At 42.6% G+C, this 18,049-nt stretch overlaps 1 protein-coding gene and 1 pseudogene across 1 annotated transcript in view; one reads left to right on the plus strand and one right to left on the minus strand.

Moving 5' to 3' along the window:
* Window positions 1-8,889, minus strand: part of BCKDHB (branched chain keto acid dehydrogenase E1 subunit beta) — a 195,647-nt gene extending 186,758 nt beyond the window's left edge. The window contains exons 1-2 of the mRNA XM_010997550.3: window positions 8,631-8,889; window positions 674-751 (exon numbers count right to left, since the gene is read on the minus strand). Coding sequence (XP_010995852.2) covers window positions 674-751; window positions 8,631-8,826 — 274 coding nt within the window. The 5' untranslated portion in view covers window positions 8,827-8,889. The remainder of the gene's footprint in view (window positions 1-673; window positions 752-8,630) is intronic.
* Window positions 8,890-15,758: 6,869 nt separating this feature from the next.
* On the plus strand, window positions 15,759-17,396 carry LOC105105841 (protein FAM222B-like; annotated as a pseudogene).
* The last annotated feature ends 653 nt before the right edge of the window (window positions 17,397-18,049 follow it).

Below are 18,049 nucleotides of genomic sequence, written 5' to 3' on the forward strand. Positions count from 1 at the left end.
ATGCACCTCACCAGCTTTGCAGGCCTCAAGAAAATAACTCAGCCTCATCTATGCAGCTAGACCAGTCATTCTCAGGTAGCATTCAAAACAAAGCCAGGTCTAACCAGCCACTAGTTTAATTCTCACTTCCTCCTAAAAAAAAAATCACCTCTTTTTCACTTGAACTTAAAACAGAGATTTTCAAATGGAAACCCAAGGCTTATTAAATATACATATGAAGTCAAGTCAATCAAATTCAGAAAACAGACAGCAGCACAACTGCTTTTATATGAATAATTAACTTGATAAGATAAAGTGACTTATAAAGATAATTACCTTCATTTTATAAATAGATATCTGAACAAATTTTTCCATTTTTTCTGTATGCTACAGAAACAGGAGTACACGGTAAAAGAACAAAAAAATCCAGAAGGTGTCAATGTAATATCAGGACCACATGTACTATGGGAGAAAGTTAACTTAATGACGTCAAATATACATGAGAACTAATTCATAATTAGAGGAGAAAAAATGTGTTAATATCATCATTGGGTTATTTAGCCTTAATCATTTGTTCAGAGCTTTTAAAAATTTGAAATAGATAAAATGTTATCCAATAAGCCCCAGACAAATAATTCCAGCAAATGTTCAATTCTGAATTAACATAGCTACCATAATCAAGCACAAAGTTTACCTGCAGTAGGATCTTTGGCCAATGAGTTATCCAAGGCACTTGTTACTGCCTGGAAGAGATTCATTTTCTGAGTTTGCCCTGTGAAAATCAAAAAAAAAAATAAAGTAACATTTCATGCATTGTAAAATATATTTAAAATAACCAGTTTCCTAATAGCTGTTTAACACTTGATTAAAGTCAAGGTAGAAAGGATAGTATGGAATATATTATGCAAATTTAGTGGATTATTTACAATGAGGTGGGCTCAAAAGCAATACAAACTTTAAGACGCTGTTGATGAGGCAAAATTTAAACATATTACACAACTGAAAAGCAAGCATAAAAAGGAAGAAGGAATAAAAGTTGAATATGTATAGGCAATAAATAAAAGCTCTGGAAAGTCCGAAAAGGGAACCAGCCAGAGTGAGAGTGGTCTGGGGAGAGTCCATCATGAACACACATGACCAATGGTACCTGTTAAATGTGCCAAAAAGAGCAAACGGTCACAAGCCGTAAAATGATGAGGAAGGCTAAAAACAAACTCCAGTTCCCAGAACTGCTTGTGTTTGGAGAATGCTATAATCCCATGCCGCGGGACATCGGGGTGGTCCTTCTTACTGCAGAACCCCTGCAGGCCAGCCTCCCCCCTACAGGGCTGTTGAGAAGACTAAATGGAATACATGGAAAGCACATGAGCGCTGAATAAATGTTAGCTCTTTATTGTTAGATTCTGGACTTTGCCCAGGTATGTCATCTTTTTTTTTAATCACTTTTACTTTATTATTTTATTTATTTACTTGGGGGGGGGTGGGTAATTAGGTTTCTTTGTTTATTTTGATGGAGGTACTGGAGACTGAACCCAGGACCCTGTGCACGCTAGGTACGCACTCTACCATTGAGCTATACCCTCCCCCTGTGTCCTTCATCTTGACCTTGGCATTATTCTGAATGGTGTAACAAAGCTTTATTTGATCAAGTTCTGAATGTTGGAATTCAGAAACATCATGACTTGAGAGCTTTGATTTAAGCCTCAGTGCTGCCTAGCACCCAGTCATCCTGGAACTTTCAGGTCAACTCTTCTCCGAAAATACTTCCCAGCAGAAAAGGCTTCTGCCTGACTCTTCTCTGACGCACGGCCGGCCGAGTCTTCATGTTAGTCCCTGATTCACACCTGAGTGCTCACCTTCACCCACGCTGATATCAAATCCCAATCAGATCTGCTCCTCCCTGAGTCCAGAATAAAGGCCTGCCTACTCTTATTTCTGATGGAAAAAATAGGAATTTATTCAAGAAATATTGTCCTATCACCTACGTCAAAGGATACACAATCCCACCACATGTCCATACTTACTTCATAATTTATTTCTCTTCAGGCCGACCCTCTACCATTTAATAGATATTCTCCTTTAATCCTTCTCTATTCTATAAAACTCCTGATAGTGCTGACTGGTGCCCAGTATCAGATAATAACGGTTTAGGGTAAACTTTTTCCCAACCACCATGACATTCCTTCTCGTTCTCCTATTTCATGCATTTCCTAAAGTGAGATTTTTATTTGTCTATTCTCATCACTAAGAACCTAGAGAGAATGAAAATGCCTTGACATCTAAGCTGGTATTTATTTCAAGTCCGCTGACCATTTCAATTAATACTGAATGCCCCTAAGACATCTGATCACATTTCTGCTCAGCACGTTTCCAATAGGAAGAAAGCAAAGACTTTAATAATAAACATCATACAAAGTGAATGTGGAAAGTATTGCCTGATAACCACAAGGAATTTGCTCATCATATATGAAAATAATTTACAAGTACAGGTATTTAAAGGATTTATTTCCATGTGAATCCATAACCTTTCACTCCTGAATACTTTTTTAAAATAGAATCAGAATTTGGGGGGTTTGGGATTAACTGCTATTCTACTAGATGCCTTTAAAAGCTCCACAGGACAATTTTTAGTAGTACAACATCTACTTTTGATTCTTTTAAAATTTGTAGTATGATTTATGAATGGGTCAGGAAGAAATCACAAGTTATTCACAGGTAACATCATTTTAAATATTTTCCTTAGCATTAGTCATTCTTCTGTAGGTTACTTCAAAGACTACTGATAAAATAAGCCTTTTTTCCCCTTATGATATGTTCCCTTATGATGAGATACGCACACCTGCAGCGTGTCTAACCAAAGCTGTATCACTGGTAAGACCTTAAAAAAGAAAAAAAATAATAATAAGGTCTATAAACACCACTACAAAATTATTATACACAGCTGCCAAATCATACAATTACCCATGTCAACAACTGCTACGAAATTTCAAAACCAGACTGACGACTCTTCTTTTCCAAGAAATACATTATAACAAAAACATAAAAATACACAGCAGTGCCATTTCCCAAGCCAAGGACAAAAGCTAAAGGGTACTCACTGGTAAAATGAGGCTTCATGGTTGGAACTGAGCTGCTATAGAGCGGCATGTTGCTGGGATGTAAGGGACATAATAGAACATAAGCTAAAAGAGGGCAGGGGTTCTTAACTGCCTTTGATCAAAGCTATCTGCTCAGCCTGACCACAGCATCTGACATGTAACAGGTGCTTAATAAATATTGAGCTGAACAAATAAACGATGAGGCTGTTATGTAAAAATTAACACATAAAGCAAACTGTCCATCAACCACCTGAAAACAAAGGAATGGGGTAGGAAAAAAAAATCCACCAATGTCACAATTCAAAGACAAACTGCAGGCAAAGGGGAGTAGGGGAGAGGTGACATTGCAGTACCAGTCCGACAGAGCAGAACTCAGTTATTCTGAGTAACTATTCCGTATGCAGCACGGGGGAGCGCTGAGGGGAGAGAGAAGCCATTCACAGAGCTAGAGCACCTGAGATGAATGGGGCCAGCGGGTGCCCAAAGAGCAGTCTCCAGAAATAAACAAGGTCAAAAGCAGTGCATGTTGACAAGTGTGTTTGCAGTGAGACCCCAAACAAAGACACACACACAGCTATGACATGGAAGCTTAGGGTCTGCTTCAGAAAAAAGAAGCTTCCACCAGCCCATCCAGCGCTGCCCTCCTCTGAGCTGCCTGGTCCCTGTGTCGACCTGTGCATCACAGCACCTCCTCATCGCGTTCCTCTGAGAAAGCTCAGCGTTTAGCACAGCACCTGACACATACGGGACAAGTCGTACATGCCCGCTGAAGCACGATGAATGCATGATGTCAGTGCCATAATCTGGCACGAGCCACACTGTCAAATGGGAGGGTGCCTAAGAAGCTACCTATTTCCCCCAACAAAACCTCTCCCAGATACCCTATTTTTCAGGAATCTTTTGCTATGAACCAGGTATGTTCCTCTAACCCACTGCACACATTATCTCATTGAGTGCCCCCAGCAACCTGAGGGGAGTTCAGATGAGGAAAAGAAAGCTTGTGAAGATTAATAAACTTGGCCCACGTCACAACGCTAAGCTATAAAGTCGGGGCTCAAATTCAGGCACGTCTGACTCAAGAACGCCAGCTCTTAGCTTCTCTGAAATACTGCCTCGGGAACACTGCCATCTTCATGATGACAGCCAACAGGGAAGGAGGAGGAAAACTATGAATCAAGTCTCCAGATGACCAGTCAATAGAGAAGATACTTGAAGGTGGGTAAGTTACAAAGAAAGAGGACAGCAGTCTTTGCTCAAATGAGATGCAATGAAGCAGCATATTTGGGGAAAGCCAGGTTTCAGAGAGGGTTTAGAGGGGGCAAAGTGTTGTGTGAAGAAACAGAAACATATATGAACCATGCAAAAGACAGCACAGTAAAGTGCTTCTAGGCTCCTAGACTCTGGGAGCCAGACTGAGTCAGACTACTTAAACATGAAGCCTGGTTCTGTCTCTCACAAGGGATGTGACCTGGCGAAGTTCAGTGTCAAAAAGTAGAAGTTCAATCTCTGAGTCTCAGTTTCTCCATCCGTAAAATGGAGAGAACAGTAGGCTGTCTATCACAACACTGTTAGATGAGGATTAAATCAACTGATACATGTAAGGCACCCAGAATAGTGTGGCTCATAGTGAGCACTGACAAAAGTGTCTGCTGTCAATTCTGAAGAAAAAGAATGAAGCCAAAGGAATAACCCTCCCAGACTTCAGACAATACTACAGAGCTACAGTGATCAAAACAGCGTGGTATTGGTACAAAGACAGACATATGAATCAATAAGACAGAATAGAGAGCTCAGAAATAAACCCACATACCACTATGCTGTACACCAGAAATTAACACAACATTTTAAATGAACTATACTTCAATTAAAGAAAAAAAAAGGGGGGCCTGCTACCATTGTTCTCTTCATTCTGTGGGTACCACGGAAAGGCTTAGAGAGCAGTGATAAAGTCAGTCAGAATGGGAAACACAGAGAAAGGGGATAAAAGAGGAAGGATACACATCATCCCCACAATGCAGCTTAACCGCCACCTCAGGGTCAACCGTTACCACCACTCTACTTAAGGGGTCCCTTTCATGTGTCAAAGTAACCGAAGTGAAAGAATAAAAAGTATTTGCAGCACATATGAAAGGCAGAGAGATAGTACACATAAAGGCAGAGAGATGATAGATATTTCCAATATACAAAACGTTAGTAGGGAAGTAGTGTGGGAAGCTCTGGAGTTAAGAAACATCTAGGTTCACATTCTTGTCCTGCTACTTACCAGACTTGGCCTCAATTTTCTCATCTATAAAATGAGCATAATATTCTCAGGTTACAGTAAGGATTATAGACTGACGTCTACCACAGCACCTGGAACAGAGCAGTCCCTCAAGAGTGGTAGACAATATTAGTGCCCATAGGAAAAATTACCACGTGTACAATTTTTAAAACGCACAAAAACAAGGAACATTCAATTCAAGTCACAGAAGAGAAAAATAAATTCAGCAAATAAATATATGGGAAAATATTCCTCAACAGAAATGAAACAAATGTGTATTAAAACAAAGCGCAGGTAGCACAAAATACCTGTGTGCGTGCGCGCACGTGCTCACACACACAGAAGGACGCATACAATTCTGACAGCAATTCCAAAGTGTGTCTTTTTTTCACACGTCACCAAGCAAACCTGCAGCACCAGCTGGGTGTCCTATAATTCAACTCAGTTCTGACACTATCTACCTGGAGACAGTCGGATCCCACAGATTAAGGGCTCAATCCTACAAGATTGCCCTCACCCCAACTGAGATGCCAGCCCCAAGTGCAAGCTGTCACCTGTGCTTTGACTGACTGACTTAAGATGGATGCCTTTTGGGGTTCAATTAATTTGCTAGAGTGGATCAGAGAACTCAGAAACATTTTACTTACCAGAGAACTAGTTTATTATAAAAAATACATAACTCAGGAACAGCCAATAGAAGAGATGCACAGGGCAAGGTTCATGGGGAGGGACAAGGAGCTTACATGCTCTCTGACAGCATCACTCTCCCGGAAGCTCTCTGAACCCCATCCTTTGGGGTTTCAAGGAGGCTCCACTGGGCAGGCATAGCTGATTAAATCATTGGTCACTGGCAATTCACTGACATCCAATCCCTCTACCCTCCCCAGGACAAGGGGGTGGGACTGAATGTTCCAACGCTCTAATCACATCTGGTGACCAGCCCCCATCCATAGGTGACTTCAGAGTTCACCAACAGTTAACATTACCATAGCAAAAGACATTTTTATTGCTCTCATCACGGAAAATGTCAAAGGTTTTCAGAGTTCTGTGTGCCAGGAACAGAACAAAGACCAAATATGTCTTTCTTATTATCATGGTACACATGTGATTGTAGCATGACACCCAATACTCACACTCTCATACCTGCAGATGGGAGTCATGAACTGGCAATTTGAACTATGCATTAAAAACCCATTACAGTGTTCACATCTTCAAGTCAGAAATCTCATCCCTGGCGCTTTACCCGAAAGAAATAACCTAAGATACATGAAGTGTTTCTAGTTGCACTATTTATAACACTGAGCAAAACTGTAGCAACAAAAGCATAAAGGTAGTTATTAAAAGTTTCCCTTTACTGAGTAAGTGCCTCTAGGAGTCAGAGTCAGTGATTGTGTAAATACACATTACCTTTATTTAGTCCTCATAACCTTCTGAAGTAGGTATAATTACTAACTCCTTACTTATGAAGAAATGGAGGCTTTATGGAGGATAAGTGATGAGTTTAGAGTCATAGGCAGCAGGGCGAAGACAGAACCTAGGACAATCCAATTCTAGAACCAAGATTTTAACCACTGAATTAGACAGTACTTCTGCTCCACAGAACAGGTATTCTTCTAAAGAAGTTTATAAAAACTATGTAACAATATGGGAAAATCCTTCTGATTAAATAATGCAGATTATAGCTGCATTAAAACTACAATTATAAGAAATTTTTATTCTACTCATTTTATCAGTGGAATAGTTTAATTCCACTAAACTGAAAGGAAATACACCAAATGTTATAAAAAGGATACATACGAAAATGCTAGCAATATTTTCAGTAGTGAGTGATGAGATTACTTTCTTTTTTTGCTGTTTTCTATTATTCAAATTATCCATGTTTTTAGTATTTTTATAATAGGAATAAACATTTTATAATCATTTTACTCGGATTTTAGTAATTTCATAATTATGGAAGGAGGTTAAGAAGACCTGTGCTCTATTTCTCAAGGACTGGGCTAAAGTTTCTTTGCTTTGAAGACAGAATTTAAGGTTTATCTTGTTGGTGAGAAAAAAAAAATACTATTCAACTTTACAATATCTACTATTTCACAAAACTAAGACACCTCTTAGTAAACAAATTCTACATGCATTTAAGCATATTGTTTAGAATGGAAACTCTGGAATCTGAATAATTAGATTCCAAAGCTGAAGCTACCACTAACTCATCTGGGTAACCCTGGGCAAATTATCTGAAGACTTCAGTTACTCTAACTGAAACATGGGAATAAAAATGTTACCTACCTCTTATGGCTGTCCTAAGCATCAAATAAATAAGATGATGAATGTAAATTTCTCAGCCCAGTGCCTGCCTGTGGTAAGCACCCAATAAAAATGTTTACTCTTATTACTCGCAAGTAAAGGCACGTTTCCCAAAGTGCCAGCTCTAGCACGTGAGAAGCTATTAGCCAAGGAAAAGGTTACTGTTTTCTTAGTGTTTCCAATGTTCCGATGACTGACACTGGATCTTCTGAAGATTACATAAAACTTGGGGAAGAAACCATAAAAGTCACGCCGCTGCCATCCCGTGAGGTGAGACCTGCTACCTGTCTTTCCTGTTGTGGGAAGCACTAGATGTCTTCCTCGGCCCGTCACCTCCATTGCTTAACCCTCCTTGTCTAAGTGGTAGCTTAGCCCAGCACAAACTCAGCAGTATGGGGCTCAGATAGGAAGCTGATTTTTCGCATCTCTAGGAAGAACCTGTTTCGTGACCTTGGAAAAATCAACTCAGTTATTTAGTCCCTCCGAATTCTCTCACCTGCCAAAGCAAAAAAGAGAGGGAAAATTCTCTCTCCCTCTCCCTCTCCCTCTCTCCCTCCCTCCCTCCCTCTCTCTCAACATAACTTCTGCCTATAGTTAGCGGCCCAGCGTTGGGCAAGAGTGCACAACACTTAAGACGAGCGTTGGTAAAGAAAGGATAAAGAACCAAGAAAGAAAGAGAGACGTTCCCTGGAAGCAACCCTCCAACCTCAGGCCCTTGCAGACTCGATGTGCCCCCTCACCCATCTCCAGGGTGCTGAGGGGCTGCCTCTCCCAAAGGCTGAAAAGTCACAAAAATGGAGCGAGGAGAAAATCACAGTCAGACCCGAAGGGAAAACGAGGCTCCGGAGAGCAGGGATGGGATTACGCCGGGATGCAAGGAGGTCAGCCTGCCGGACTCCGCCCAGGACAGGCAGGGCGGCACTGCTCGTGACCTCCCGCGTGCCTGGGAGTCTGGGCTGCAGCGGGAGCGGACAGGGCAGCCCCCAGCTCACCGTACTCCAGGGGCTCCGGGTCGGGCTGGAAAGTGAAGTGAGCTACCTCCCGCCTCTGGGTCGCATCCGCGTCGGCCGAGGCGGGCTGCAGGAAGGCCCGCGGCAGCCCCGCGCCACGGAGCCGACGCCAGCGTCCCTCAGCCCCGGCCGCACGGAGCCGCAGCAGCCGGCACGCAGCCACCGCCACCGCCGCCATCCCCACTTGCCCCCCGGGTCTGCAGGCTACGCCGCCGCCCGCTGCCGGCAGAGAGGGCGGAGCACCGAGGCTGCTTCCTCATTGGTTGCGCCCAAGAGGCTGCCGCGTGAAGCGCACCAATCGCAATTGGAAATCCGGGGGCGGGGAAGGCGACAGGAAAGACCCCGCAGGGTTTGCTCGCTGTGCGCATGCGGAAGAGGGTGTGAGCCGGCGGGTGAGCTCCAATGAAATTGTTCCTGGAGGTGGAGTCTCCCCAGAGTCCGCTGCTTGGGCCGGGGTCCTGGACTCGCATCTCAGAGTTCCATGCTATTCCTGGATTTGTTCTTTTCCAGTGTCATCTACGTTATGAGTTCCGATGGCTTCTCATTTTAAGATTTATATTTTCTTTTGAAATCTAACCCCCCCCTTTTTTTAATCTTCTCCTATTCTTTATCTCTATTGTCCTGTAAGGGATGGAAAGGGCTACTAATAAGCATTCGTTACTGGTTTTTGGTTTCAGAATAGTGCGGGAATCACTGCTCTAAGCCTCTGCTCTTTACTCAAACCCTTCTTAAGAGTTTAGTAAGTATGTTAATAAGTATGGGTAGATTTTTATTGATCTTGTTTTTGTGGATTTAAATAAAAGAGGTGATCTTATATTTCGTCCTGAAAATCCACTTAATAGGAATTCAAATGTATTTTTGCCCAGGTACAGCGAAAATGATTAGCTTAGAAACCTGGAGAATATAAGAATTTATTCGTTTGCACTTAAAAGAATCAACTTTGTAAATTTTCTTTTTAAAAATCCAAATTTCTAAAAGGATACCTTCTCTGTCCGTGAATTTGCACATTATAGTAAAATATGATAGAGACAAGAGTAAAAGTGTTACCATCAGATGGTGGGAAAGGACAGGCCCAAAATTTGAAGAAGAGGGAGAAAGAATGAAGGGGAAGGAGTAGGGGAAAGGATGTCCCCCTTCTGCTATTCCCGGGCTCCCAACCCATCCTTAGTTTTGCAAGGAGGCAAAGGAGAAGAGAGAAGAAATGGAGTGAGAAGAAAGGCAAAGACATGCACCAGCTGCCTGTTTTCTGATCGGGACTGAGAGACAGGAATTCACTTTTTATTGAGGAGGGTGGTTACTTAGGTTTATTATTTTTTAATAGAGGTACTGGGGAATGAACCCAGGACCTCCTGCATGCCTAGCATGCACTCTGAAACTGAGCTATACCCTCCCCCCTAGAGACAGGAATTTTAAAACCACCCAAAGGAGAACCAGAATTATGTCTCCATTATTCCTACTCCAACATCAAGCCCCAAAATTCAATGTTTTGGGGATTTTTAATCTTGTCTTTTGTTGTGTTCACCTCTTCTGTTTAATGGTGTGTGTGTGTGTGTGTACTGTGTTGCGTCCTTTATTTTTATGAGTTAAGGGTATTTTTATTTTACTTTAATGAAGGAGGAGTAATGAAATAAATTTTAACTTTTTTAAAAGAGGGCAAAGAGCAAGGATAAAAACAAATCAAGCTGCATTTTCTCAGTTTGCTGATAGCCTGGGGAGCTGGGGTGCTGAGATGATTTAGGTCTGGAGAAAAAAGAGAAAAATAATAAAAGGACTTGTGAGAATTTATTGACCCTCAGCTACATACCAGATGAATACAGCCCCCATTGAGACAAATATGTTCAAGATATAGTCTTGCTTTGAAGAATGTCTAAATTGATAGAGAAAGGAAACAGCTTATATGACAAGTACAATCCGATGCGATAGGGACCCTGGAACAATGCACATAAAGTGAAACACACAAAGAGCAGTGAGTTTTGCTTGGTTTACATCAAGAATGCTTCCAGAAATAACACTGAGCTACACCCAAAACATGAGTAGAAGTTACCAGGCAAACTAGAAAAACATGTACAAAAGCTCACAGGCAAGAAAAACAGTGAATTCCAGGAAGAGAAAATAGGTTGGTGCTGCCAGACTCAGGGAATAGGGAAAGATATAGGAATTGACAGAAGTAGAGGGAAAAAAAGGTTAATTAGAGGGAGATTTTGGAGGTCTTCATGTGCTAGTCTAAGAAGCTGAGACTTCCAACTGTATGGAGTCAGGAACAGCAAAGAAAGTACCTCACAGATTGGTCTGGCCAAAAAAATCATTTTGGGGGGGGAGAATTTCCCCACCATGTCATCTACCTGGTAACCATGAAAATGTCTATGTTATTAAAGTGGGACCCACCCTGGCCCCATTTCATTGATAGTAATGAACTGTAAAGACACTATATACCAACTAGATCTAACAGACGTCTGTGATACTCCACCCAACAACAGAGTACACAGTCTTCTCAAGTACACGTGGAGCGTTCTCCAGGACACACCAAGTGTTAAGTCATAAAATAAACTTCAATACACTTCAAATAATAGAATTAATACTAAGAATGTCCTCTGACCACAATGGAATGAAATTAGAAATCAGTAACAAATTTGGAACAGTTACAAGTGTTTGAAATTAAACAACATACCCCAAATAGTCAATGGATCAAAAAATAAAAAGGAAATTATAAAATATTTTTGAGATGAACGAAAATGAAGATACAATATATCAAAACTTATGGGGAATACCTAAAGCAATACATGTAGCTAAATTTATATCTGTAAATGCCTATGTTGAAAAAGAAGAAAGATCTCAAATCAGCTGTCTAAACTCTCACTTTAAGACACTTGAAAAAATTAATGAAACCTAAAGCAAGCAGAAGAAGGAAATAATAAAGATTAGAGTGGAAATAATAAAATGGAGAACAGAGAAAGCAATAACGAAAATCAGTGAAACCAAAAGCTGGTTCTTTGGAAAGACACCCCCGAAAAATGAACCTTTAGCTACACTGACCAAGAAGAAAGAAGAATCAAGCGGGAGTTGGGGGGGTATAGCTCAAGTGGCAGAGCACATGCTTAGCTGGGTTCAATCTCTGGTATCTTCTCTAAAAATAAATAAAATAAATAAACCTAATTACCTCCCCCCACAGAAAAAAAAAAAAGAAAGAAAAAAGAAGAATCAAATTACTGGAATCAGAAACAAAAGAAAGGAAATCGTATCAGAAAGAATGAAGGGAATCCAAAAGTTATAAATAGATGTGTAAACATAAGAGCTATCATTATTTTTTATTTCTTAATTCCATCAAAAGACAAATGATTGTTTCAGGTAAAAATTATCACATAGTATCATGGGGTTTACAACATATTCAGATGTGAAATGTATGACAATGGTACAAAGATGGGGGTGTGAACGGGATTCTACTACTCAAAGTTCTTAAAGTTTGCACAAAGTTGTTTGATACTGAGTCTACGTAGATGGTGATAAAGGTTGATTGATAAGGTTGTTGTACTGGAATCGTCATCCCATAAAAGAAAAATGACTACATAAATAAGAGTTAACTGTCATACACTGTAAAAGCAATGAGTGAAGTAACTGGTGTAGATGCCAATTCTTCCATCTCTGGCTGTATGACCTTGGGTTTATCACTTAATCACTCTGAATCTCATGGGGAGAATACAAACACTTAACCCAGAAGGATGTCATGATGATAAAATCACATAATACACAAAGGTTACTGGTGCCAGTTGCTCAATAAGTATTTATTGTGGGAATGTAAATCGGTGCAGCCACTGTGGAGGGGCCTTAAAAAAGCTAAAAGTAGAGTTACCTACCATATGATGCAGCAATTCCACTCTTAGGCATACATCCAAGAAAGATGAAAACTCTAATTTGAAAAGATATATGCACCCCAGTGCTCATGGCAGCACTATTTACAATAGCCAAGACATGGAAGCAACCTAAGTGTCAATCGACAGGTGAACTGATAGAGAAGATGTGATACACACACACACACACGCACACACACTCTCTCTCACACAATGGAATATTACCCAGCCATAAAAAGGATGAAATAATGCCATTTCCCTCAAACATGGATGGACCTAGAGATGTTCAAACTAAATTAAGTCAGACAAAGAAAGACAAATATATGATATCACTCATATGTTGAATCTAAAAATGATACAAATGAATTTATTTACAAAACAGAATCGTCTGTTTTTATAGCACAGCTATAAAAAATAAAATTATGGTTACCGGGGGGAAAGTTGGAGAGGTTTAAATTAGGAGTTTGGGATTAACAGATACATGCTATTATATATAAAATAGATACACAAGGACCTACTGTATAGCACAATGGAATATATATATATAGAATATATATATAGAAGAATATTCTATATATATATATATATATATATATTTCTGAATCACTTTGCTGTACACCTGAAACTAACACACTGTAAATCAACTATACTTCACTTAAAAAATAAAAATGTTTCAATTGCTTGTTGAATTAATTAATTACCTAATTAACACATATAAAAAGTTTGATACACTGGCCCCCCAAATATCTAATAAATATTAGCTATGATTATTTTTATTAACAATTCACACTTAATGGCTTGTAGTACCTTGGTCAAGACACCAGGTGGCATGAGATAATAAAAATTGTCACCTTATAATGAATGCTCTTCAGAATACAATTTTACAATGATTTGCACACTACATTTGTTCATGAAAGGTTGAGATTCAGATTTCCTAAGTCAACATACAAGTTTCACTTGTAATTACTTAATTAAACAGAATATGAAAACGAATATATGTATACAAAAATAAATGATTCTTAAAAAAACACATACAAATTTCAAAATGCCTTTGTTAGTTCATCTTCTGGCAACAATTTCACTTCAACATTTCTGAGTATCTGCCCTTGCCTCTGCCCAGTAATAACAAGCCAAGCCCAAACATCACAGGCGTTATTTTACTTTATCCTCAACTCTCCTTGAGGGTAGGTATTAACTCTACAGAGGAGGAAACTGAAACTGGGGCAAAAATGGGATTCAAAGTGTAGTTTACCTAAAAATTAAGTATGGGCTAGTCAAAATGCCTCACCTGTGCAGTAACCCTGGGAGTTATATACCTCACATTATAATTTAACTGTCTTTCATATTTACTTCTAAGTCTTTCATGTCTTCACCAACAGAAATTAACACCACCCCACAGAAACAACTCTGGGATGTTCATGAGACTGCGTTTCTTGTCCCGCAAGTGGACAGTTAACCTGGACAATGATTATTTCATTAAAGGCACAAGTATGTGTGGCCAGTGGGTGTTCTCAAGATGATACTTTGTGTGGGTCTGTGTGTGTTGGGGGGGTATCCTTAATTGAACTTGTACACATTTAAAGAAAATAATAATTTTAAATGTTCGGTGTTAAAAAGAAAAAGAAATGGGATTCAAACCAAGGCTTGACAGAAATGCTTTTAAAATTTATCTTACTTGCTCTTCCATAGGTCCTTCACTTCTCTAAAGAAGTGTGAATAAAGAAGTAACTAAAGTAACTCTTTTTCAAGCAAAATAAAAGAAGCAACCTCCAAGTTTGTTATGCTTTATAAGCTTGCATATAGAAGTACAGTATTAAATGTAACAGGCATACTGTGAAGAATTTTTCATTGAAAGTTATTAATAATGCAAAATAGTTATATAATACTCTTATGCAAGAGTCTTAAAATAACTTCGTGGTTTACAAAAACAGTACTATATAGTGGACAGGCATCACAATTTTCCATTTATAACTGAAAGAACACAGCACATCTGGGGATAAGTCATTTAATCAAAGTCACTACCTCCAAACCCATCTTGAAATCAATTTTAGAGTACACATATGCTTGGCTCCCCAGACCAAAGAAAGTAATATTTATTTACTCATTCTTTCAACAAATATTTACTGAATACCGTTTCTTCTTGTTCAGATGATGCTGTAACCTAACTGTGTGGTTCCAGAACGGTCACCAGTGTCTGTCATCCCGTGGAAGAAGCATTCCCAGACCTTAATAAGGTCCTGTCCTGGGGCCATGGAATGGGAGGACAGGGATATGGGACAGTTACTGCTAATTCCTTCTTCGGATGTGGTTCACCAACCAACATCAACCTCCTCTCCAATTTTAAAAACCTTTGTGCAGAAATGTCCATTCTTTGGAAATATGTGTAAGCTAGGACAGATAAAGAAAAGCCATTCCAGAGCCCATTCTGCAACCCAGCTACAGTATGTAACACAAACTAGCAAGAAATAACAAATTGAAAGGCTATGGCAGTGTTTCTCAGTGTGGTCCCTGACGACTGCATCATTATCAGCTAGAATGCAATTCAATATATGGAGTCCTAGGCTCTACTCCCAACCTACAGAGACAATAGTACCTCCTGGGTTAGTGTCTGGAAATCCACACTGCATTTTTAACAGCTGGTTGGGTGACTGTGGTTAAAAAAAAATTTTTTTTTAAAGTTTGAAAATTAAATATTGGAGATTTCTTGTGGCCAAGAGAATCAAGGAGAGCTCTATGAAGGGAGTGTCAGCAGAGCAGGGCCTTGAATGTAGGGAAAGAACATTCCAGTTAGGAAAACAGTAGCCTGAGCAGAGACAAAGCAGAGTGTAAGAACAGATGGGGCAAAGGATACATGACAGTCCTGAATAAGAAATAAAGTGGGAACGGTCCGTAGGTTCAGGTCAGAAGACTGTAAATGCCACGCGAGGGAGTGTGGCCTTCAGAGTTGGGGCGTGAGTTACAGCAAGAGCCCTGCTGAGAAGCAACAATGGCCTGATCCAGGTGTAATGAGGTCCCGTTACACCGGCCCAGTCCACTGGCGTCTTTTCACAATTCCCTTAAATAAACTCAAAGGAGGGCTTCCTTTTGTTCAAAAGAACCATAAAATATTAGAGAAAACAAAATACTATTGGGCGGAGGGCAACAACGGAGCAGCCATGAGAGCCGGGCCCAGTCACCAAACGTGAGTGACTGCCTCATGCTGTGCTGGTGCCGACCGGCCAGGCTCGCCTGTCTACCAGGGCCAGGTGACCTGTCCTTTCAGCTTCTTTCTCACTCACGGATGAACACTGGACTTCAGAAATTGTGATGGCTCCCCAGCGGAAATACGCTTATTGTACTGTGAGTGGCCTCCACACATTAGCCCAGCGCTACAGCCCCTCCCCACTCAGGCTGCCACCAAGGCAGGCCTGCTCGCCATTGTCAAGGTGCCAGCCAAAAGCATGCTCGAGGAGTTTGACGGCACTCGAGCCCGGTCTCTCCCTGAGGCCATCATGAACCCCCCAGAACCCTGTGCTACTGTGGCACCGAGCATTTTACCTCAACCCCAGGCCCAGGCTCTGGCCCACCAGCAGGCTCTGCAGCAGGCCCAGACCCTGGCCGACGCCCCTCCCCAGAGGCTGCGGCACCCTCAGGGTATCCCGCCACCCCAGGCGCCGTCCCACCCTCAGAGTTTCCAGCAGCCTCAGGGCCTGGGCCACCCTAAGGCCATGCCCAAACCCAGGGCCTGGGCCACCCTCAGGCCCTGTCTCACAGGGTCTCCAGCATCCCCCCACCCCCTTGCTGTATGGAGGCCGGAAGATGCCAGACTCAGATGACCCCTTGAATGTGACCGGATCTACTTCAACCATCGCCCTTTCGATGGCGGCCACCCTGCAGCAGAGCCAGCCCCTGGACCTGAGCTGCATCGTGCAGCAGATCAACCAGGTTTGCCAGACGAGGGCAGGCATCAGCACTGCCTCCGTGTGTGAGGGCCAGCTGGCCGACCCCAGCCCCAGTAGTCACAGTCTGCTTATCAATGCAAACACTCAGGTGTCGACCCACAGCGTCCCCACACCAGTGCCTTATGTGTGGTCAGTCCCATGGAGCACACCCACACAGCCGCGTTGCCCACTGCAGGCCCTGTCAACCTGCCCATGGGCATCTCTCGAGCCCCTACTGTCTACCTAAAAACCTCAAGCCAGGTGCCTAGAACCAGCAACAGCTGGCCCCCCTACAACAGATATGCGGTGAGGCCAGTGGGACGCCGGCCCCTGGCCTGACAGGCAAGCACGTGGCAGGACGGGAGTTGGCAGGGCCTGGCTTTGTGGGCAAGGCCCCTGACTAGCCGCAGGAACTCTGCCTGGCACAGTCCTTCCATCTGAAGCCACCCTGGAGAAGCCAACCCCATCCCCACTGTCAACGGCCTGGCAGCCCTACTGGCCTACCCCAGTGGTCACTACTTCCAACCCCTGTGGAACAACGTTCTGGCCACTCCCAAGAGCAACAGCTCAGGGTCTCACGACCTCGCCATGCGGTTCCACGGTGGACATCCTGCAGGCACACCCTTCGACTGTGCGGGGGCTGCTGGGGCCCACCACCGAGCAGTGGCCTGGGGCGGTCCAGTGGCGAGCCAGAACAGCTTGATGCAAACGGTGGATTACCTAAGTGGGGATGTTCAGCAGGCCTGCTTCCGAGAACAGAGCCTGGCCATGCTGAGCAAGGCCCACCGAGCCCCCGGCAACCGAGCCCTGATCCTGTAGATAGTCAGAGTCTTCACATTCAGCACCCAGGGTATAGAGAGGTAGCTCCGGTGCCCTCCCCGAGCTCCACATCATACATCACCCTCCTAGGTTTAGTCTCACTTTTGCGTAATTGGATAGTTTCAAAGTTTCACTGCTCCAATGTGATCATTCTTAGATGTTGAAGGAAGGGAATTTGGTGGGATCTAATTGAGGACAGAGGGGGACCCTCTGTGCCCTCATCCTCCTCTCTACCAGCCCCAGCAACTTGCGGGTTTATGTTGGAACCTAATCCCAACCCCAGACTTTTCTCTCTGATGGCCCGCATATCAGTCAAGCCCCCCTACCCCGGCCGTTTTCCACCAGCCTCTCTTGTTTCCTGGCTGTTCCCCTTAGGACTGAGGTGTGCGCCAAGGGAAGGGCCCCAGGTGAGGTAGCTGTAGGTGCCCACTAGGCCTCTCCTGTCTGTCTGTCTGTCTCCCTTTCTTTTGGGGACTAAGAAGCCAGACTTCCCAAGTGCTCTGGAAGCTAATTTCTTATTTACCCAAAGACCTCAAGTCAAAACTGTCCTAGTCTGCAACTCCTCCCAGCCCCTCTCCTTTCCTCAAGGCTTTATTTTACAACTGCATGGATCCCAGAGCCACTGCACCTGTCCTCGCCACCCTTGAAGCACAATTGTCCTGGCCATAGCTTTGAGACAGGAGGGGGGAAAAAGCCTGTCTTGGCATTGATGTCTTGGTTCCTGACTCCTCTCCCAGCCCTAGAGAAATGCTGTGACCATCCAGCATGCCCGAGATCTTCCCCACTGTTGTCTTACCTGCTGCCCTCCTCCCCCAGC

Source organism: Camelus dromedarius, chromosome 6, assembly GCF_036321535.1.
Source record: "Camelus dromedarius isolate mCamDro1 chromosome 6, mCamDro1.pat, whole genome shotgun sequence".
In the NCBI taxonomy this organism is placed as follows: domain Eukaryota; kingdom Metazoa; phylum Chordata; class Mammalia; order Artiodactyla; family Camelidae; genus Camelus; species Camelus dromedarius.